Source organism: Phalangium opilio, unplaced genomic scaffold, assembly GCF_054372755.1.
Source record: "Phalangium opilio isolate 3A_F unplaced genomic scaffold, DU_Popi_V2 ptg000217l_1, whole genome shotgun sequence".
Classification (NCBI taxonomy): Eukaryota; Metazoa; Arthropoda; class Arachnida; order Opiliones; family Phalangiidae; genus Phalangium; species Phalangium opilio.
In genome coordinates this window covers 7,157,507-7,179,504 of record NW_028324218.1, presented here as the reverse complement: position 1 = coordinate 7,179,504, position 21,998 = coordinate 7,157,507, and the positions used below count along the sequence as shown (strand labels likewise).

General features: G+C 39.0%; 3 protein-coding genes across 11 annotated transcripts; 1 reads left to right on the top strand and 2 right to left on the bottom strand.

Annotated features, from left to right (window-relative positions):
• Positions 1–466: 466 nt before the first annotated feature.
• On the bottom strand, positions 467–12,596 carry LOC149615999 (uncharacterized). 5 transcript variants are annotated; one of them, XM_089856864.1, is made up of 8 exons: positions 11,810–12,047; positions 6,833–7,239; positions 6,614–6,769; positions 5,010–5,222; positions 953–1,052; positions 824–884; positions 721–743; positions 467–627 (listed from the first exon to the last, which is right to left on the bottom strand). In XM_089856864.1, exons 1-8 carry the CDS (start codon positions 11,836–11,838, stop codon positions 582–584), a joined length of 1,035 nt encoding a protein of 344 aa, XP_089712990.1. In that variant the 5' UTR covers positions 11,839–12,047; the 3' UTR covers positions 467–581. The 5 variants fall into 5 exon arrangements, with proteins under 5 accessions (XP_089712990.1, XP_089712987.1, XP_089712986.1 ...); XM_089856861.1 differs by lacking the exon at positions 11,810–12,047 and adding an exon at positions 12,450–12,596 and having other exon boundaries at positions 6,614–7,239; XM_089856860.1 differs by having other exon boundaries at positions 6,614–7,239; positions 11,810–12,045.
• LOC149615998 (uncharacterized) lies at positions 12,077–19,129 on the top strand. Of its 4 annotated transcripts, none has more exons than XM_089856857.1 (3): positions 12,077–12,234; positions 15,398–15,472; positions 15,583–19,129. In XM_089856857.1, the coding sequence occupies exons 1-3, from the start codon at positions 12,163–12,165 to the stop codon at positions 17,527–17,529; spliced, it is 2,094 nt and encodes a 697-aa protein (XP_089712983.1). In that variant the 5' UTR covers positions 12,077–12,162; the 3' UTR covers positions 17,530–19,129. The 4 variants fall into 4 exon arrangements, with proteins under 4 accessions (XP_089712983.1, XP_089712985.1, XP_089712981.1 ...); XM_089856859.1 differs by lacking the exon at positions 12,077–12,234 and adding an exon at positions 12,614–12,891; XM_089856855.1 differs by lacking the exon at positions 12,077–12,234 and adding an exon at positions 12,912–13,311.
• A 1,058-nt stretch (positions 19,130–20,187) lies between these two features.
• LOC149615997 (mitochondrial inner membrane protease subunit 2) lies at positions 20,188–21,880 on the bottom strand. 2 transcript variants are annotated; one of them, XM_089856793.1, is made up of 2 exons: positions 21,464–21,880; positions 20,188–21,329 (listed from the first exon to the last, which is right to left on the bottom strand). In XM_089856793.1, exon 2 carries the CDS (start codon positions 21,272–21,274, stop codon positions 20,720–20,722), a length of 555 nt encoding a protein of 184 aa, XP_089712919.1. In that variant the 5' UTR covers positions 21,275–21,329; positions 21,464–21,880; the 3' UTR covers positions 20,188–20,719. The 2 variants fall into 2 exon arrangements, with proteins under 2 accessions (XP_089712919.1, XP_089712918.1); XM_089856792.1 differs by having other exon boundaries at positions 21,452–21,879.
• Between the last annotated feature and the right edge of the window lie 118 nt (positions 21,881–21,998).

Here is a 21,998-nt window from a genome sequence, read left to right as displayed (position 1 = left end):
CGTTAACATGATTCCCTCCATATAATTAGCATGGGATTAATTACACGCAGCTTTGGGGGCTCATAACTCTGGTTCTATTAGAGATACGGGGATCTCCTTGGAGTATGTTATAGGCATATTTGTCCCCTTTACAACGATACTAAATACTTGGGATTACAGCAAACAGGGGCCGAGTAATTAAGCAAAATGTTCGTTAACATCCCCTCCAAAGGATTAGCATGGGATTAATTACACGCAACTTTGGAGGCTCATAACTCGGGTTCTATTAGAGATACGGGAATGTCCTTTGAGTATGTTATAGTCCTGTTTGTCCTCTTTACAACGATACTAATTACTTAGGATTACAGCAAACAGGGGCTGAGTAATTAAGCAAAATCGTTAACGTTACCTCCATAGGATACTCTATAAATGGGAAAAAACTCGGGAAATGTTTTTGGGTTAATCTTTTAGATTAATACAAATGAAATTGGTATAAAACGGTTTTTATTACAAAATTCATATGAAACATAAAATTAATTAACATGATAATATACAAATACTGTCTTCAATATAATTATAAAAATTTAATACCAGTAATTAAGTTATACTTGGGTTTGAACACCGGGACTCGTGGATTGCAGCTGTTCTCTGGTTTTAAATGTTAATTAAGGAATTGTTAATTAATTCCTCAATTTTGTTCAAAAATGTTAACATCAACAATTATATCTCGAAAAAGGATACATGGACAAACTTAATTGATGAAGCTGCATGGATTAAGAATTAATTCTAAATTAATTTAATGAACGTTTTGGCAAAAATAGACCACCATATAAATCATACATACACTTTCTATTAATTTAGGAAGGTTTTCTTTAGCCATTTGTCTTCCTTCGTTAGTTTGTGGTCTAAAAATTAGGCATTTTTCGTTGAATTACCAACTTTCTTATGATGTAAGAGTCGAGGTATTATTTACCCGACAATTTCCTGTCCAGAGTTGAGATCAAAATGAAGTCTCGCCAACCTTTCTTGTTGTTCTCGAACCTGTTCCATTTTTTCAACTGTACAGTCTTGACCTACAATTTTATTTCATCTATTATTTAGTTGATGTTCTTAGTTCGTTGGTTGTTATAGAGAATGAGAATTTAAGCCATCTTTAAAAATCGTTCGTCAGTTGAACACCCGATTTCTTCCTATACTTTAAACACCCGCGGTTTCTACCTATACTTTAAACACCAGTGGTTTCTTCCTATACTTTAAACACCCCCGATTTCTTCCTACACTTTAAACACCCGCGGTTTCTTCCTACACTTTAAACACCCCCGATTTCTTCCTACACTTTAAACACCCCCGATTTCTTCCTACACTTTAAACACCCCCGATTTCTTCCTACACTTTAAACACCCCCGATTTCTTCCTACACTTTAAACACCCCCGATTTCTTCCTACACTTTAAACACCCGCGGTTTCTTCCTATTCTTCAAACACCCCCGATTTCTTCCTACACTTTAAACACCCCCGATTTCTTCCTACACTTTAAACACCCCCGATTTCTTCCTACACTTTAAACACCCCCGATTTCTTCCTACACTTTAAACACCCGCGGTTTCTTCCTATTCTTCAAACACCCCCGATTTCTTCCTATACTTTAAACACCCGCGATTTCTTCCTATACTTTAAACACCCCCGATTTTTTCCTATACTTTAAACACCCCCGATTTCTTCCTATACTTTAAACACCCCCGATTTCTTCCTATACTTTAAACACCCCCGATTTCTTCCTATACTTTAAACACCCCCGATTTCTTCCTATACTTTAAACACCCCCGATTTCTTCCTATACTTTAAACACCCCCGATTTCTTCCTATACTTTAAACACCCCTGATTTCTTCCTACACTTTAAACACCCCCGATTTCTTCCTATACTTTAAACACCCCCGATTTCTTCCTACACTTTAAACACCCGCGGTTTCTTCCTATTCTTCAAACACCCCCGATTTCTTCCTATACTTTAAACACCCGCGATTTCTTCCTATACTTTAAACACCCCCGATTTTTTCCTATACTTTAAACACCCGCGATTTCTTCCTATACTTTAAACACCCGCGATTTCTTCCTATACTTTAAACACCCCCGATTTCTTCCTATACTTTAAACACCCGCGGTTTCTACCTACACTTTAAACACCCCCGATTTCTTCCTACACTTTAAACACCCCCGATTTCTTCCTATACTTTAAACACCCCCGATTTCTTCCTACACTTTAAACACCCCCGATTTTTTCCTATACTTTAAACACCCCCGATTTCTTCCTACACTTTAAACACCCGCGGTTTCTTCCTATTCTTCAAACACCCCCGATTTCTTCCTATACTTTAAACACCCGCGATTTCTTCCTATACTTTAAACACCCCCGATTTTTTCCTATACTTTAAACACCCCCGATTTCTTCCTACACTTTAAACACCCCCGATTTCTTCCTATAAAAGTGTTTAAAGAAACACCCCCGATTTCTTCCTACACTTTAAACACCCGCGGTTTCTTCCTATTCTTCAAACACCCCCGATTTCTTCCTATACTTTAAACACCCCCGATTTCTTCCTATACTTTAAACACCCCCGATTTCTTCCTATACTTTAAACACCCCCGATTTCTTCCTATACTTTAAACACCCCCAATTTCTTCCTATACTTTAAACACCCCCGATTTCTTCCTATACTTTAAACACCCCCGATTTCTTCCTACACTTTAAACACCCCCGATTTCTTCCTACACTTTAAACACCCCCGATTTCTTCCTATACTTTAAACACCCCCGATTTCTTCCTACACTTTAAACACCCCCGATTTCTTCCTATACTTTAAACACCCGCGATTTCTTCCTATACTTCAAACACCCGCGACTTCTTCCTTTACTTTAAACACCCGCGATTTCTTCCTATACTTCAAACACCCGCGGTTTCTACCTATACTTCAAACACCCGCGGTTTCTACCTATACTTTAAACACCCGCGATTTCTTCCTACACTATAAACACCCCCGATTTCTTCCCATTCTTTAAAAACCCGCGATTTCTTCCTACACTTTAAACACCCCCGATTTCTTCCTACACTTTAAACACCCCCGATTTCTTCCTATACTTTAAACACCCCCGATTTCTTCCTACACTTTAAACACCCCCGATTTCTTCCTATAAAAGTGTTTAAAGAAACACCCCCGATTTCTTCCTACACTTTAAACACCCGCGGTTTCTTCCTATTCTTCAAACACCCCCGATTTCTTCCTATACTTTAAACACCCGCGATTTCTTCCTATACTTTAAACACCCGCGATTTCTTCCTATACTTTAAACACCCCCGATTTTTTCCTATACTTTAAACACCCCCGATTTCTTCCTATACTTTAAACACCCCCGATTTCTTCCTATACTTTAAACACCCCCGATTTCTTCCTATACTTTAAACACCCCCGATTTCTTCCTATACTTTAAACACCCACGATTTCTTCCTATACTTTAAACACCCCCGATTTCTTCCTATACTTTAAACACCCCCGATTTCTTCCTATACTTTAAACACCCCCGATTTCTTCCTATACTTTAAACACCCCCGATTTCTTCCTATACTTTAAACACCCGCGATTTCTTCCTATACTTCAAACACCCGCGACTTCTTCCTTTACTTTAAACACCCGCGATTTCTTCCTATACTTCAAACACCCGCGGTTTCTACCTATACTTCAAACACCCGCGGTTTCTACCTATACTTTAAACACCCGCGATTTCTTCCTACACTATAAACACCCCCGATTTCTTCCCATTCTTTAAAAACCCGCGATTTCTTCCTACACTTTAAACACCCCCGATTTCTTCCTACACTTTAAACACCCCCGATTTCTTCCTACACTTTAAACACCCCCGATTTCTTCCTATACTTTAAACACCCCCGATTTCTTCCTACACTTTAAACACCCCCGATTTCTTCCTATAAAAGTGTTTAAAGAAACACCCCCGATTTCTTCCTACACTTTAAACACCCGCGGTTTCTTCCTATTCTTCAAACACCCCCGATTTCTTCCTATACTTTAAACACCCGCGATTTCTTCCTATACTTTAAACACCCGCGATTTCTTCCTATACTTTAAACACCCCCGATTTTTTCCTATACTTTAAACACCCCCGATTTCTTCCTATACTTTAAACACCCCCGATTTCTTCCTATACTTTAAACACCCACGATTTCTTCCTATACTTTAAACACCCCCGATTTCTTCCTATACTTTAAACACCCCCGATTTCTTCCTATACTTTAAACACCCCCGATTTCTTCCTATACTTTAAACACCCGCGATTTCTTCCTATACTTCAAACACCCGCGACTTCTTCCTTTACTTTAAACACCCGCGATTTCTTCCTATACTTCAAACACCCGCGGTTTCTACCTATACTTCAAACACCCGCGGTTTCTACCTATACTTTAAACACCCGCGATTTCTTCCTACACTATAAACACCCCCGATTTCTTCCCATTCTTTAAAAACCCGCGATTTCTTCCTACACTTTAAACACCCGCGGTTTCTACCTACACTTCAAACACCAGCGGTTTCTACCTACACTTCAAACACCCGCGGTTTCTACCTACACTTCAAACACCAGCGGTTTCTACCTACACTTCAAACACCAGCGGTTTCTACCTATACTTCAAACACCCGCGGTTTCTACCTACACTTTAAACACCCGCGGTTTCTACCTACACTTCAAACACCCGCGGTTTCTACCTATACTTCAAACATCCGCGGTTTGTACCTATACTTCAAACGCCCGCGGTTTCTACCTATACTTCAAACATCCGCGGTTTGTACCTATACTTCAAACATCCGCGGTTTGTACCTATACTTCAAACGCCCGCGGTTTCTACCTATACTTTAACACCTGATTTCTCCCTATATTTCCTTTAAAGGATCCTGATGTACGATTCTTATTGCTCAATGGCTTGAACTCTCTTACCTATTTTGGATCAGAAATCAGGGTTTACCAAACGCTTGTAGTTTTCCCGAATGAAAGTCATCCAATAACTGTAGTAGACCCTGTTCCATTTGCCGTACATCGGCCACGTCTGTTTGAAAACAGTGTTGTTCACAGAGTCGTTCTTTGGGCCCCGCCTTTAAGGCACTGTTTAGGACTAAAGGCTGTCTAAAGTTTCTACTAAACTTCATACTACTAGTACCACCGCTTTCCAATGGCAAACCTACAGTTTTTTGTTAAGTGTTGTCGATAGTCGTTGTTTGTTTTTTCAAAAAGGGTAAGGGTTAAGGAAGGTGTGAAAAATAAAGCAAAATGCAAAACAAAAACAAAATATGCAAGGAAGATCATGCACTAATAACAAAAAATAAATTAATAATTAAACTTAATTAAAATTAAATTAAACAAGCCTTTGAAACTATGCGGAATAATTTTGTGCTGTGTTTGAATTAATTAACTCTACTGTGCGCTTATTCATGCAGTCTTTTAGTGAGTATCTAATTGTGGTCTAGCTAGTTAATTGCAGCTAGGTCTCTAGTTTAGCAATTGCAATTGCATACCATTTAATGAATTACCAAGAAGGTATTTACTTCCCATTGCAAGAATTAAGGGTTCTCTTAATTACAATTTGTGTTGTGGTACACTTCTCTCGAAGAGAAGTATTATATACACTTCTGCAAGTGTCCCTTAAGAGAAGCTTCTTGCTAATGGTACCTACCTTCTTGGAACTATCTCGTTTTTGAATGTACTATAACTAAATCTTCCTCCTCAAAATTATAATTAACGTAAACCATAACAAGGTCTCAATTAACGACTCAAAATGTGCCGTTTTTGTCAAATAATAATTCAGAAACTTTCAAACCAAATCTATCTTCAAACCACAATGTTTGAGAATGCGGACATTGTGCATTTTTAATTCTTCATACGTCATGACGCAATGTTTGTGAAATCTAAGCTGATTACTTTATCTCAAAGACGTCTCTCTCTCAAATCCTAGGCGATGTCCCTACCACTAACTCCCTCAAATCCTAGGCGATGTCCCTACCACTAACCCTCTCAAATCCTAGGCGATGTCCCTACCACTAACCCTCTCAAATCCTAGGCGATGTCCCTACCACTAACCCTCTCAAATCCTAGGCGATGTCCCCACCACTAACCCTCTCAAATCCTAGGCGATGTCCTTGCCACTAACCCTCTCTCTCAAATCCTAGGCGATGTCCCTACCACTAACCCTCTCAAATCCTAGGCGATGTCCCTACCACTAACCCTCTCAAATCCTAGGCGATGTACCTACCCCTAACTCCCTCAAATCCTTGGCGATGTCCCTGCCACTAACCCTCTCAAATCCTAGGCGATGTCCGTACGACTAACCCTCTCAAATCCTAGGCGATGTCCCTACAACTAACCCTCTCAAATCCTAGGCGATGTCCCTACCACTAACCCTCTTAAATCCTTGCCCATGTCCCTGCCACTAACTCTCTCAAATCCTAGGCGATGTCCCTACCACTAACCCTCTCATCATCCTTGGCGATGTCCTTACTGCTAACTCTTTCAAAAGTCCTTAGTGGCAGAAACCCAAGGGATATGTCCCTAAATCTGTCCCTATCTTCAATATACCTTTAATATTTGTTCTTGGATGTCGTCTAGGCGTTACCATTTTACCATCAGGCATCTTAGCATCGAGTTTCTCCTCGGAAGGAGTACCAGTAGAGGAAACTAGGCAAGACCCTGAACCGGATAGGAGTCTACTCAAGCTTGATTTAGCGCCACTTTCTAACAATGGTAAAGCGTTACGGGACGCGTTCAAACTCCGGGACTTCTCTATGGTAAGTTTACTATTTCTTTGAGTATCTTGATGGTGCGCTCGACCTCGGTCCGATATCGACGTTGCCGAACCTCCCATGCTAGCTTTAGCGGAACCGCTTCCATTGTTGGGAGAGAGTAATAAAGGTGTACCTGCAGATGATTTGAGTGTTGAAGGATTTGGAGCATTTTTGGTATCTAGGTTTAATGACGGTTTGGCATCTTTAGCTTTGTCTGAGGCTTCGTTCAGGGTTGGGTTTGGAACTGCGGGTTTGTGTTGTTCTATAATGGTTACTGAAGGATTGATTTGTGGAGCGTCTGGTTCGATTGTGATTATAGTTTCGGACGTGGTGGTAGATGAAGGTCCGCCTCCTTTAGACATGGATGAGTTTGGCGGAAGTACTTCGGCCTCCATTTTGGTGTTTATTGATGTTTTAGATCTGTAGAATTAGAATTAGAAGTAATTGTATAATGTCAACAAGGGGATATGCAAGGAAAATGACCACTAGGCCTAGCTATAATAGAGAGCTTTCAGTTGGAGGAGGAGCTAAGTCTCGTGACATAATTTACGCTGCTATATTGGTTGGTGGGTTTAAAGCAGGAATGAAGTTGAGACCACCCAATATGGCTACCAGAACAGTGGTAAGACTTAGGAGGGTGTGAGGTACTACTATCCCATCTGAAAGCTCTCTATAAAAACAAAGTGACGCGGGTGAGACGTCATTAAGTCGTTTAAACATTTTTGAACTTTGGTGAAGTTTATGATGTTCATCAGGGGTAAATGACTAATTTTAGGTCTTATTGGGTAAAAGGTTCAATAGACCATTTCGATGTAACTAAGAGGGGAAAGACACGGGGGTAAAACTATGCCTTTCATCTCGCGTTCTGGCGCATGCTCTGTAGTCTTTTTGTATCACGATAGTGCGCATGCAGAGACGGATGCAATGTATCAACCCCTCTGTACGTCATGATACTGAGGGTTACCTACCCCCCTTTTTACGTCGAAAAGGTCTATTGACTGGCCTAGCAAATAACTTTTAAACCCCCATTTTGAAAATGTGTGTTTAGGCCTACGTTTTTTCAAGTTTTAGTAATAATTGTGAAATCGCGATGGTGTAAGTAAGTCAACTTGGCAAATGAAACTGATACAATTGCTAACTAGCTGGCATTTTAGTTTTTAGAGGCAATCTGAAAGGAGGTTTCTAGTTCAGTAAAGCAAAACAGGGTGATATAGTTTGTGTTAGAGGCTGTCAACGCTGACAGCCTTTTTAAAGGGTTCCTAAAGTTGCTTGCGCATCCATTGCATATCCTCCCTACTGGCCAATATGCCTTTTAGTCATCGGAAAAACCGCCAGTGTCATCAACACCCTTCAAATTGTTATAACATCATGGGACACTTGATTCTTTGAATAGACCATTTCTATGTAACTAAGAGGGAAAGACACGTGGTGGAACTTTGCCTTCCGTCTCGGTTTTTGACGCCTGCGCTGTAGTCTTTTTGTATCACGAGGTTGCGCAGAGACGGATGGCAAATTGGCAATACATCAACCCCCTTGTACGTCCCGATACTAAGGGTTGCCTACCCAACTTTTTTAAAATCGAAAAGGTCTATTAATCAGAAACCTTCAACAACAAAGGTCTTCCCAGTTTTCAGTTAGAGAAAACGTCACATATCCAGTACGTAGGCGACGATGTCTCTCTAACCAGCCCAGTATACAAACAGGGTAAAGGGGGTGTAAAGTTATAACTTATTAGGGATTTCCCAAGAAGCTTTGCGATGCACCTTTAGGGGCTAGGAACTTTGAATAAAATTTCTCCCAGCAGGAGGTAGGGGGTAATACACTATGAGGACATAGGTTGCCAGGCGGCCCAGGCCTTTTAATTAAAATTTTCATGGTTGTCTTAAATTGGGTATTAATTAACGTTTTCATTAATTAGAAAGGATTGATAGGCCTAGTAAAATCTTGGTTAAAACTAAATCAAAATTTAGTGGCTAGTAGCCTTGAGTAAGTCATGAACTAAATAAGGGTTGAGATTGGTGTTGTATAGACCTTTTCGACGTAAAAATGGGGATAGAAATTAACCCTCGGTATCGGGACGTACGAAGGGGGTTGCAATCCGTCTATGCATGCCCACTCTCATGATAGAAAAAGACTACAGCGCATGGGTCAAAAACCCAGATGAAGGCAGCGTATTACCCCCCTGTTTTTCCCTCTTAGTTACATCAAGAAGCGATATCTAGTTTACTAGGAAGAAGGTATAAGATGCCTAAGTATTCGCTCGGGCCATAGTCCCAGTCCCCCTTTCAAAATAAAAGGGGGGGGGGTACATAAAAGGAGGCCGGGCTATTTCGCCTCTCCTCAGTCGGAAAATATGATTGTAATTTTCGTCATTCGCGTCGCGCTGACGTGAGTTTTCAAGAACCAATGAGATGCTGGTTGTAATTGAGAGGCGGGGATTAACTCCGGACCTACTATACGTTTGAACTGGAGATAAAATTGGAAATGTGGAGAATTTATACCTTCTTCCTAATAAACTAGATATCGCTTCTTGGTTACAACGAAATCGTATATAACTCCAGCGTGCATTTTGCTATAGAGATATCTCAAAAGCTATAGTGTGACGTCACAGATGCTATTTGCCCATAGAACCAGAACCTAAGCGGTACCAAACATGGCCGCCCACTGCCAAAGCTAAGCCCGTGACGTTTTGTCTATTCATTGACGTCACAACTGAGATAGCTCTAAAATGCTCGCGCACTATGAACCTTTGACCTAAAAAAACTTATCTCCGAATGGTTGCTTTGTAGGGATTGAGCGGAGGGTAGTTTGCTTCTCATTTTACATGGCGTTGGGAACTGGGAACGATGTACACTTTTTGGTTTTTAACCTATGAACTTTTGAAAATCGGGATCGACCCTTGTCTATCTTTTTTTCTAATTAAGGTCTACAATGAGCCTCAGGACTCAGTTTGGCATGAATCCTCTGGGCAGGTCAAATAAATTAACAGGTTTTAATAACATAATAAAAAAGGATGTGACAGGAACAGGATTTAGAGCGCAAGGCTTATAGTGTCCTATTTTTTTCTAGGATACTACGGAACATTTAGTTTAAGGTTTATTATTTGCTAAGAAGAATAAGGTACAAATTTTAGGTGAAATACCCAATTCCCGTGGATGCTACTGTCCATGATACCCTTTACAAGTACTAAACGTCATGGGGCGGTAACCCCCCTCCCCTCCATGAAAATTCTACGGGAGGGTAAACTCAAAGTTATAGAGTAATGGCAGCCCCTTAGTTTGGACTGTATTTAAGCTCTATGGGGGATTAACATGGGATGCTATTACTATTAGATTATTACGGAATTTTGACAGAAAAAACACGCCTTTTTATGGGAAATTTGATATTTTTATTACGAGCATTATTGACGAAAAAACATGTATTTGGTGAATAATTGTTTAAAATAACTAGCCTAGCTACAAAAATAGTCAAAAATCCTACAAAACACCTTGAATTAGATCAAAAATCGGATTATAACATGATTTCTTTAAAAATAGGCCTGAAAAATCCCGCAATATAGGATTATCCCAAGACTTTGCTAAATTCCTGTAGCAGACGATTTTTATCAATTTCTACGCCCTGAGCTTTCATATATTGATTTATTTTTGGGAAAGGTTAGTGTAACATTATAGTTGACCTTTAACTAATTAATTAAAACACTTAATCATAAATAAACTTAGTCTAAAAATAAGTCACTTAAAATTCCGTACACGTGTGCAATAAAAAGTTATGATCAACCAGCCTGCCATCCCGTTTCATATAAATACCCCGGAAAACCTCTAAAACATCTTGGGTAAAATTCCACCGAATGTCTAAAAGCGCTAACCCTAAGCCTGTAGTGTACCTCTACTCTTTAGTTTCAATTATTGATGTTTTACGGGGTTATATTTCGGCAATTGCAAATGCAATATTGCCGAAACTGTTTCTCTATTTATACATGTAGGCCTATATCTTTGCAAATGCAGTCTTGAAATAAACACAAATTCCATAAGAGAGAACGGATTTTCAAGGGGAGTTAGCACTATTTAAAGATTGGTTGGTGCAACAGGGGGGGGGTACAGCTGGGGAATGCTGTAGGGACTAGGGGTCGTTGAATCTTAATAAATATCTAAAGACCATTTTAAATTTTGCAGTAAAAACCGCTAAAAAAGCAAGGTTAATGTTTTAAAGGTCAAATTAAATTATTTATTTGACCTTTCCTGAATTTATTTGACGTATAAAGCGTAGTTTTAGGCATATTTCGGGGCACTTTTTAATCATTTCATGCTGAGATTTTATTACGAGGAGTGTATGCCGCTTAGTAGTAGACCTAAAATTATCTAGACGGTGTAGCTGTGTAGGTGAAGCGAAAAGCAGCATACGCGGGCGATAAGGGAAGGCAGAGTGACTGTGAAACTGAAAAGGGGGCCGAAGCCATCCATGTTTGGTGTGTGGCGGATTGTACGTCTACTGTACTGTACAATCTCTAGGAGCAGCCATAGCTTCGTTAGGCTTAGCGTTATATATTTTTCCTGACAAAAGCTACCCATAAATATTACAGGCATATTTATGATTATTATGGGATAAATTAAAATCTAGTGAAATAATAACATTATTTCAGCCTGGGAATTAATGGGAACACTCTTAAAAACAAACGGGTGCAACGACAATGACCTTTGTTACTACCTAAATGGTTCAACTTTCAAGGGTATTATGGGAAATACAAATAATAAATTGTGTTTTCGTGTAATGCTAAATAAGGATTAACTCGCGGTATAAATTTAACTGGTTTTATTTAAATTTTAATAAATTATAAAATTGAATTTTTCATAAACAAATGCGTAAAAAATACAGTAATTAAGGTGAAATTGGTTGTTTTAAAAATTCGGCACGCTTTTTGAGCTAATTGGCGCGAAAAACGGTGGGAAAATGCAAATTTTAGACCAAATAGGCCAATTTTTAGAAAACGTACTGACTTACGGGGATAGGCGCGCGCGCCATTTTCTTTCCCTCTCTCAGCCTTTCGTAGTTTCGCCGACGATCCCGATTACGGTATCCCGGCGCGAAACCTCGTGAGATCCCGGGCGCGAGGAAATTCGAACGCGGAATCGCCTAGTGTTTCTCATCGACGAGGACCGCCGATTGACGGCTTTAAAGTTTACCACTAGGGCGCCGAGCGGAAGAAGCCCGTAGTGACGTCACGCGATTGCCTTCTCCACGACTCGTGGACCACGAGCCGCGTTCCACCAGCCATAGTTCAGTGGCAGGCTGTGACTGCGAGAAGACGGTCACTAACGACTTAAAATATCAGAGCCCCAAAAGCCGATGCAGCTTAATAATAACTCAGCCTCTGAAATTAAGGAAAAGTTGCTGGGGGCCCTAGACAAGGATTACAATGTAAGCAAAAGGGTTTATTTGCTTGATGCGATCGTACGAGGTATTATTAAAAACAATATATAACATAAAATTATCCCCCGGATCGGTGCGAAGTATATTTTTAAGCAACGTTAACAGCCCTACGGTCCTACTACAATATCAGGAGCGGGTAGAGCTTGAGTTAGGCCTAATGAATATGACGAATATCTCGATAAATATTCACCCAACCTACTTACGATCTTAAGGGGCTCATAAACTAGCATTTCGGCGCGGAAAATGTAAAAAATCCGGGTCGAAAAGCTTCAAATAGCTCCGTTTTATGTTAAAATTACAAAGCCGACGGAGGACCAAAAAACGCTTCCTGGCACTGGAAAGTGCCACGATCATGCGCGCAAAAGCAGCTTTGCGAGTTAGCCGCATTCTGCAAAATGGCGCTGCGCCCTTTAGTTAGGCTCAGCTGTATAACCCTTATTAACAAATTTTTTAGAAATTTAAATATTTAACGATAAACCCCGTCAATGTAGGAAGTTATGTACTCGTTTGAAAAGACTCATACCCGCGTGCATTTTAGATCATATTTGGCTACTATAATACCGGCACTTGTTTAAATAACGCCGAAATTACCTAAGCCTTGGCCCTGTTTATTACAATACAATCATCTGTTCATAATATCATATTGTAATTTCTTAGATGCATTTATCGCAGTCATGTAATCCCCAACTAATTAATATAATACGCTTATAATCCTTTAATTTAAGCTTAATTTACGCTTTAAGCTTATTTTAGTTAGATTGAATCACTATTTGTGAGCTAATAATTACCAATTAACCTCTTTCAATGATATTGAGCAACCGAACTAACTTGTTTGCGGAGTTTTGTAACTTCTGTAAGAATGTTTTAAATCTTTCGATCTCGGAATCGAGACACGTGTTAAATCCATCTCATTGAAATAAAAATACGCTTACCGCTATTAGAAACAGATATTGAACATATTTTAGACAAAAATGTTGAATGAAACTTTGTACCGTTCATATATGGGTCATGACTACAACCTATATTCATTACCACCTTATCCTGGCATTAAATTTGAAGTACCTCGTACGATATCTCGTATATTTTATTTGTACATATTTTTTTTTAACATATTTAAGTGTTTCTTTTGGGTTTTTAATATTTTATAACAAGGTCCTAATCCCTACCACCAAAATTATGCAAAGCCATAACGTTATCAGTTATTTCAACGTAACTAAATAGGGTTTAGTGCTCCAATAAGTATTAATCAAAGCCTGGGATTTATTAAATCCCTATTCTATTTAGAGAAACTATCCATTTTTTCCCTAATAACAAATCAAAACTTCTTTTAGTCAATAGGGTGTTATCGAAACGAAGTTTTTCTATAACAGGGTTCATACAGAACCTGGATAAGTCCGAGATTTGGAAAATGGGTTTAAAAAGTCAGGGATTTAAAGTTTTGCCCTAAATAGTCAGGGATTTCGTTTGGTTTATCAAACCATGATTGCTTCGGGCAATGCTAAATATGGGCCACGTGTTATTGAAGTGGGCTCTGGTAAACACGTGCCTTAAGATGCTCAGGGATATTGGCAAAATTTCGTTAGGGATAAGATGGAAAAGTCAGGGATTTAAAAGGTTTGTCCTAAAAGGTCAGGGATTTTGTTTGGTATATCAAACCATGCTAAATATGGGCCACGTGTTATTGAAGTGGGCTCTGGTTAACACGTACCTTAAAATGGTCAGGGTTATTGGAAATATGTCGTCAGGGATAAGCTGGAAAAGTCAGGGATTTAAAGTTTTGTCCTAAAAGTCTGGGATTTCGTTTGGTAAATCAAACAGTGCTTCAAGCAATTCTAAATATGGGCCACGTGTGATGAAGTGTGCTCTGGTAAACACGTGCCTTAAAATGGTCAGGGATATTGGCAAAATTTCTTTAGGGATAAGATGGAGAAGTCAGGGATTTAAAGTTTTGTCCTAAAAGCCTGGGATTTCGTTTGGTAAATCAAATAGTGCTTCAAGCACTGCTAAATATGGGCCACGTGTTATTGAAGTAGGCTCTGGTAAACACGTACCTTAAAATGGTCAGGGATATTGGCAAAATTTCTTTAGGGAAAAACTGGAAAAGTCAGGGATTTCGTTTCGTATATCAAACCATGCTTCAAGCACTGCTAAATATGGGCCACGTGTTATTGAAGTAGGTTCTGGTAAACACGTACCTTAAGATGCTCAGGGATATTGGCAAAATTTCTTTAGGTAAAAGCTGTAGAAGTCAGGGATTTTCAATATAAAAATTTCGTCCGAACCCTCTGTAGTGTTTCCTTACAATGAAAGTGTAAACTTAGCAATGTTAGAGGGTGCACGGTGTTCCCTATATATCACTTTGCATCTATACAGATATATATGTGTGGGTTTGCTGTTAATGGTATAGAATATCATATTCATGTACGTGAAGTTTTCACCTTCACTGAACAAATTCTAGTGCAGCTAGTTTCATAAATTGTTTTAAGTACTAGCTCGATGCAATCTATATTGATTTTTGCATCATCAGTAGATTACCGTGTAAGCTTTATTCATTGTTGCACGGACGTTTACTTAAAGGTTTCTTATATTTCTGTAAGAATTCAATATTGATGTGTTTGGATATACAGAAGGTATACTGTGACTACTTGCTTTGCAAATAGACGTGTAATGAAAAGAAAAACCTTTAGTCTAAACAAGAAGAGATATCTACTTTATTAGGGAGAAGGTGTAAGTTGCCTAAGTATTCGCGAGCCATAGTCCCAGTCCCCCTTTTAAAATACAAGGGGGGGACGTAAAAGGAGGCCCCGGGCTATTTCGCCTCTCCTCAGCGGAAAATATGACTGTAATTTTCGTACTCATTCGCGTCGCGCTGACGTGCACGAGTTTTCAAGAACCAATGAGATGCTGGTTGTAATTTATAGGCGGGGATTAACTCCGGACCTAGGTAACGTTTGGACTGGAGATAAAGCTAGAAATGTGGATGAATGAATTTATACCTTATCCCTAATAAATTAGATATCACTTCTTGGTCTTTAATAGTTGTTGTATTTACATATTTATTTTGAAAGACCACGAATTTTCAAATTTGATTAAAATTTAATGATGGTTCGGAATATCTTCCCTTAACTTTTGAATTGAACGTTGTTTTCAGGTGGTGGACATGGCCACAGTTTTTGAGGTCGTATCAACTTTGGAAAAGATCCACATCACCAAGGAGGCCTTAGAGGTATCTTTGGGGCGAAATAACCTGATCATACTGACGCCATATTGGTTGAAAAATTCGTACAGTTCTATTTAACTTTTCTTTCTTTGGTTTTGTTATTTTTCTTTTTCAAGAAAACTCGACTTGGAAGGCATATAAACGAGCTTCGAAGAAAAACTAACAATGAACAATTGGCCAGGCGAATCAAAGACCTGGTCAAAAGTTGGCGTAAACTTATACCCCAGACTGAAAGTTCGAACATTAATGGGGATAAAATTGCCGGTGGTATTACGCCACCTGGTCCGGGTCCTGGATCCCGGTTGAATAGTAATTCCGTGGTGACCAATAGGTTAAGCGGTTTGAACGTTAATTCGCGTTTTAAACCCGCGAGTCCTACAGTCTCGTACGATCGTCTCACTAGTCCCCTTAGTTTGAGTGCCTCAAATAGTCCTTTATTACAACCCTCTTCCAAAACTATAGTCGGTGGTAGTAGGCCAGTCACGCCCAATACGTACGCGCCTATTAGAAGCAACGCGGCGCCTACGAACCTTAGGCAGCACGCGGCTCCCTTCTCCGACGAAAGAGTCTCGTCTCCCGCTCCTACCAGTGGGCCAAATGCAATGTCAAATGTGTTCACTCCGGTTAGTCCGGTTTTGCAAGCCATCAAGCAATCTATGAACTCGAACAAGTGTAGCGGCGTTAATTCGAATTTAAGTCCCGTACTCAATCCTAAACCTAACAGTCCAGCAGTCGTTACCAGCTCAAAATCTTCGTTTAACAACAACAACAACAACAACAACTCGTGTTCTAGTGGTAAAAAATCTCTGCATAAGAGTGGTAGTGGTGGCGGAGGAGGAGGCACAAACTCTAACGACAGTTTTCCTAGCGGCTTATCAACCATACCGGCCTCATCCGCCGCCATTGATGATAGTGTCCATTCCAAACTTAGTATCGCTAAAACAAATCCCGCTAATAAGCGACTACGGAAAAATGACGAGGACGAAACGGATTCCGTCAACGGAGTCTCTCATCCTCATAAAAAACAAAAATTGTTGACGTCCGAATCTGTTTCCGTTAATGGGTTGGACTCTGGTCATTACGATTCATCACTAACCGCCGCCACCGACAACAAAGTTAAAGCTAGCCAATGGTCAGCGTTTGAGAGCGTGAAATCATCTTCTCAAGACGCGAGTGGCGTTGGCGTTGGCGTTGTGTTGGACAATAGTAACGTCACGGAAGTATGTCTGACTGACGTATCGGGTAATATCAATAATACGCAAGAAGTTAACAGCAATGTCCTTCCTCCTCCTCCTACAACTACTACCGTCACTGGCAAAAAACGTGGTCGAAAGAAAAAGGAGAAGAGACCTGACCCAACGGACATATTGAGAGAAAAGATTGGTTTAGCAACGGCCCATGGTAGTGGGTTTCAAAAAGTTAAAACTACTCAACAACTCATTGAAGATCTCCAAGCAAAGAATGTTGTCGCACCCGGTTCTCTAAAGGTGAATACACCACCAGCACCACCACCCGTTCAAGAAAACCACCATAAACAACCCACAATTGGAAAGAATAGGCATCCACCTTTCCCAAGTTCCGATGCCGAAACGACTAAGGCCAAATCGGAACTAATGGACAGGTTTTTAAACTCAACGTCAGCCAATCGAGCCGGACCTTCCAATTCACCCGAAATTCGTAATAAATTTGAATACGGCGATGGTGGTGGTGACTCGCAGAAAACTTACTATAAAAAAACTCCTAGCAAAGTTAACGAAGAAATTGAAAAGATATTGTCGTCACTTCCTAAATTGGACCCGAGCGTCTTAGAAGAGATTGACGCGGCCATTAAAGATGAGGTGACGGAGGAGGACATGGTTGAAGATGAGATGACATTAACGAGTGAGAAAGAGATTGTCGTAACTGATGACGACATCAAAAGAGTGATACAAGACGAATGGGAATATGTTAATGGTATTCGAGACCAGACTGGGCAATGGAGAGAATGGCAGGACACAGCCTTACGTGCCTCTCAAAATGGCGATTTATTACATATATTGCCTTATGTAAATATTGATTGGTGAAGATAATTATTTCTCTCGTGACAAACGTGATTTTTTTTCCTCCCTCCCTCCCTCTCCTTCAAAGGGAAATTATGAGCTGAAAATTCTATAATTTTTACCCCAGGATCGTAACGTAAATGACGAAAAGACAAAGACCGGAGGTACAATGTAACTTTACGAACATCCATCTGATAGTAGAATTTCCATAAGGAAGTTATGTTGTACTTCTGGCCTTCGTAGAATACCTCGCCAAACGTTGACACCTTGACTGTCATATATAGGCCTAGGGGCTATTTATAGTTGAAATTGAAATTTTGTTAATTATAGTCCAATAAACGTTTAAGTTTAGCGCCCATGTTGGTTTGAAATTTGTGAACTGATTTTCGTTTCAAGCTTGAAAGAAAAAATATTCAAATTTATTTAAAGGAAATTTGCAGGTAATATAACGTTAATTATGCCTTAAAAGAACGGCTGCTTTTTCTAAATATAAAAAGGAATAAATTATCTCTTATTGCAATTTGATAATTAGTACATTTAATTAGTGTTAAAAACTATCAAGGACTACTGCGCCATCCACCATTGGTTTAACGGCGTCTGCTAGCCAGACCCCTTACCTCTCTCAGCCTGTGACAGTTCAACCAATCCTGTTGGGTTGAGAGGTTCTGGCTAGCAGACGCCATTGGTTTAATGGCGTCTGCTAGCCAGAACCTCTCAGCCTGTGAGAATAAAACCAATTCCGTTGGGGTAAAGGGTTCTGGCTAGCAGACGCCAGTAAAGCAATGGCGGGGGAATGGCGCAGTAGTCCGTGATTTTTTTAAGACGCATTAAATGTACTAATTATCATATTGTAATAAGAGATAATTTATTCTAATATTAAAATTTAATTCCTTTCATGTTTAGAAAACGGCGTTCTTTTAAGGCGTATAATGTTACATTACCTGAACTTTTCCTTTAACATCGCTAAAGTTGAAACACGCGAGGCAGAACGGCGGAGTTTGTAGCAATATTGCGTAATATTTGTTGCAAGTAATTGCATTGCTAACTCGCTATATATCAAGACATTTATAAAAACGCAATTATTGCCTATAAATATAACGCAATATCGCTGAAGAAATTCATTCTACGATCCCCAAATTTTCAACTCATAAATTCGCTTTTAAAACAAAAAGAGAAAAACCAACTAAACTAAAATAAATGAAAAGAATTTGGTGCAGGAGCAATTCTTGCAATGTACCAAAGTATATAGGTAGTATAAAATAAATTAATATGTAATAAATGTTTTTTGCGTTAATTGCGCGAAGGGTGGTTGCGTTTGCGTTTTGAAACAAAGCAAAAAAAAAAAATAAGTAAGATGATGTACAGAGAGTTTTTCTTTTGTTCAGAGTTGTTTCGTAAAAAAAAAAGAATAAAACTATTGAAGTATATAAAGAATATTATATTGTATACTTTTCAGATTTAGTTAAAACTATGAGTAAATATAAGAAAAACATAAAAAAATGTTTAAATATTTCCATACTGATAGCCTGAAAGAAAAAAAATAACGAAAAATTGATTTGCACATGTTAAGGGCTTATATCTTAAAAAAAAAGGAGTAAAAAAAAAGATTTCTTACTGTATTTCATTCACTAATATTAATTTATTTAACTAATTTCACTTTAATTAGCGCAGCGAAATTATGTTACTATATCTTTCATTTTCCCTTTTATTAGATTTCAGCGGAAGTATATAATACTTCTTCTCTTCGAGAGAAGTGTACTTGCACACAAAGCGGGGGTAATTCGTTATTGTAACATGATTCTTTCGAACAACATCCCTTAACATTTATTATAGCAAGGTTACTAAACCGTATCATGCATGCACATACGCCATTTTAAATAGTTCCCTCATCATTACTATATCTATTAGCGCTGCATAACTATTTGCCAAGGCGTATGCATGCGCTTGTGCGTTTTTGTCCTGCCACGTCAAGACAATCAAGGTTTGTGCCTGGTTGATTGCTGAATGCTGATTTAGTACCACTGAACAGTTATAGAATTCACCATAGCATGGTGCGATAGTTACCCCTTTTGAAGTTTGATGAGCGGGAGAGCAACTATATAAAAGGGTTACGTAACAGAAGTATTACGAGGATACAGAGTGTCATCCATAAAGTAATATAGAGCTTTCGTTTGTGGGTGGAGGAATAGGATAATTTGAACGTCCTTATAGAGCTATCTCAGAACCCTTATTGTGACGTCACCCATGCTATTTTCCCATAGAACCAAAGCGGTACCAAACATGGCTGCCAAAGCTAAGCCTATGACGTTTTACCTAGGCACTGACGTCACAGCTGAGATAGCTCTATTGATGGGTTCAATGCAGAAGGAAATCTGAAAGCGACCAATATGACCGTCAGAATTGTGGTAAGACTTAGGAGGGTAGGACGTAGTATCTGCTAACTGTGGAACGGATTAGGTCCGGTGGGGTGCTATAAAATGGGGGAGGAATACACGAGAAAATGGCGGGCGGTCTACGTCAGACGAACGAGGAAGACCGCCCGCCATTTTCCCGTGTATTCCTCCCCTATTTCTACCGTGCCACCGGACCTAAGTCGTTCCACAGTCAGCGTACCGATATCCCTCAGATTACGCGTGTAATTAGGTTTTAAATATGCTTACAAAATTAAAGTAATACCATTCATAAAAGCTAAATACTTTAATTAAGAAAAATTTCAATCACTAACAGAATATAATACTATCTTGACTTGTAAGGTGTTCATTAGTGAATAAGTTATAGTTTTTAATTTTATTTTACAGATGTTTATAGTGTTGGTTGAAATTTTATTTTAAGCTTTAAGATAGGTTTATGGTAACTGCTATTTAGTTTCTATTTGAGCAAATGGAAATGGTGCGTTCGTTTTGTGAAATATTTGTAAGAGATTGCTTTACAACAGGAATAACTGAATCAGTATAAAATTGATTTGTACTAAAGAAATAATTATTTCCAGCTGATTTTGAGGTTTAATTGTGAAGTTTAAACATCTTTGGCTTAGAATTTAAAGAAAATGAAATAACTGAGTCTAAAAAAAAAACCACAACACGTTTTCAACATTTTTTTTTTTTTTTGTAAAAGTAACAACAGAAACATTTTTAACACTGAAATCTAGTGTTATCGCTGCCAATCTTCGTTACATTTGACGTAAAACCTAAATTTGAAAATCCTACAATGGTTTTTATACTAATGGCGATTCATCCAACGCCTCTTGTGCAAAATTAACATCATCAAAAGTGCTTGTTGAATTAACCCTATTTGAACTGAAATCAGGTTCTAATTTTTGCCATCTGCTCGGAGGCCATACAATCAGCGTTGCTTTTGCAAAAACAAGGCCTAAGGCAATGGGTCCAAAGAAGTTACTGTCCATACTAGAAACATGGTGATCACCTTCAACCCAGCAATGACCTTTAGGGACTTTAACGTAATGTTTTTTGTAAGTTAGGGTTTTCACTAAGTCACCTTCTAATCCGATAACCCTTTTAATCAATTTTTGATCGGGATCTCTGGGTGATTTTAAAGCTACGATATCACCACGTTGGACGTTAAACCTTCTGACTTGCCATTTATTAAGTAATACGTAATCGTTGGATTTGTTATTGCTATTTGGGTTTAATATGGGTTGCATTGAGACGCCTTCGACTTTGGCAACGTACGCTACGCAATCCACAAATGCCACTGCCATTGGAAGTGTAACAAAAACACGACCAATTGTTCTTATAAAAGCAGACGGCATGATTCTTTAATAGTTCTTTATATATTTAATTTAATCTCACTTAATACGCAATCATCTGAAATTATAATTAAAATTAAGGCATTCAGTTGAAGTCAAATGCTAAGCCTTGCCACCATTTTGTATCACGTGAGAACGGTAAAGATATGTAATGGTTCATTAACCCTAATTCATAATTACCTGTAACAATACCTTTGAGTTAAACTTTTATCTAAAAATTCATTCATTTCACCTTTAGGCACGATTATATCTGCTTTACGTGATTTACAGAGACCGAGTTATGGTTGGAGAAAACTAGCAGACGAATTCTACTTTCAAGGTTGGACCGTTGGAAAACCGTTGGACCGTTTATGATTTAAAAAAAGGCGCCAGATAGCGGTAAACTCCTTCTTTAATTTGATTGGTTGTAACGTAGTAACGTAGCCGGCAGGGCCGGAAATATTCATTAACCCTAATTCATAATTACCTGTAACAATACCTTTGAGTTAAACTTTTATCTAAAAATTCACACATTTCCCATCCCCTTTACGCGCGATTATATCTGCTTTACGTGATTTACAGAGACCGAGTTATGGAGAAAACTAGCAGACGAATTCTACTTTCAAGGTTGGACCGTTGGAAACCGTTGGTTTGCTTGGTTTATGATTTAAAAAAAGGCGCCAGATAGCAGTAAACTCCTTCTTTAATTTGATTGGTTGTAACGTATTAACGTAGCCGGCAGGACCGG

What these genes read in the sequence shown, in the direction of transcription:
- LOC149615999 (XM_089856860.1), bottom strand. Translation starts at nt 11,838, where the DNA reads ATGGCGCGCGCGCCTATCCCCGTAAGTCA. An exon ending in TCCAAGAACAAATATTAAAG is followed by an intron (nt 5,223 to 6,613) that starts GTATATTGAAGA and finishes AAAAAACTGTAG; the next exon opens with GTTTGCCATTGGAAAGCGGT. An exon ending in TCTGGACAGGAAATTGTCGG is followed by an intron (nt 885 to 952) that starts GTAAATAATACC and finishes CCTAATTTTTAG; the next exon opens with ACCACAAACTAACGAAGGAA.
- LOC149615998 (XM_089856855.1), top strand. Translation starts at nt 13,225, where the DNA reads ATGAAACTTTGTACCGTTCATATATGGGTCATGACTACAACCTATATT. An exon ending in CATTAAATTTGAAGTACCTC is followed by an intron (nt 13,312 to 15,397) that starts GTACGATATCTC and finishes CGTTGTTTTCAG; the next exon opens with GTGGTGGACATGGCCACAGT. An exon ending in TCACCAAGGAGGCCTTAGAG is followed by an intron (nt 15,473 to 15,582) that starts GTATCTTTGGGG and finishes TTCTTTTTCAAG; the next exon opens with AAAACTCGACTTGGAAGGCA.
- LOC149615997 (XM_089856793.1), bottom strand. Translation starts at nt 21,274, where the DNA reads ATGCCGTCTGCTTTTATAAGAACAATTGGTCGTGTTTTTGTTACACTT.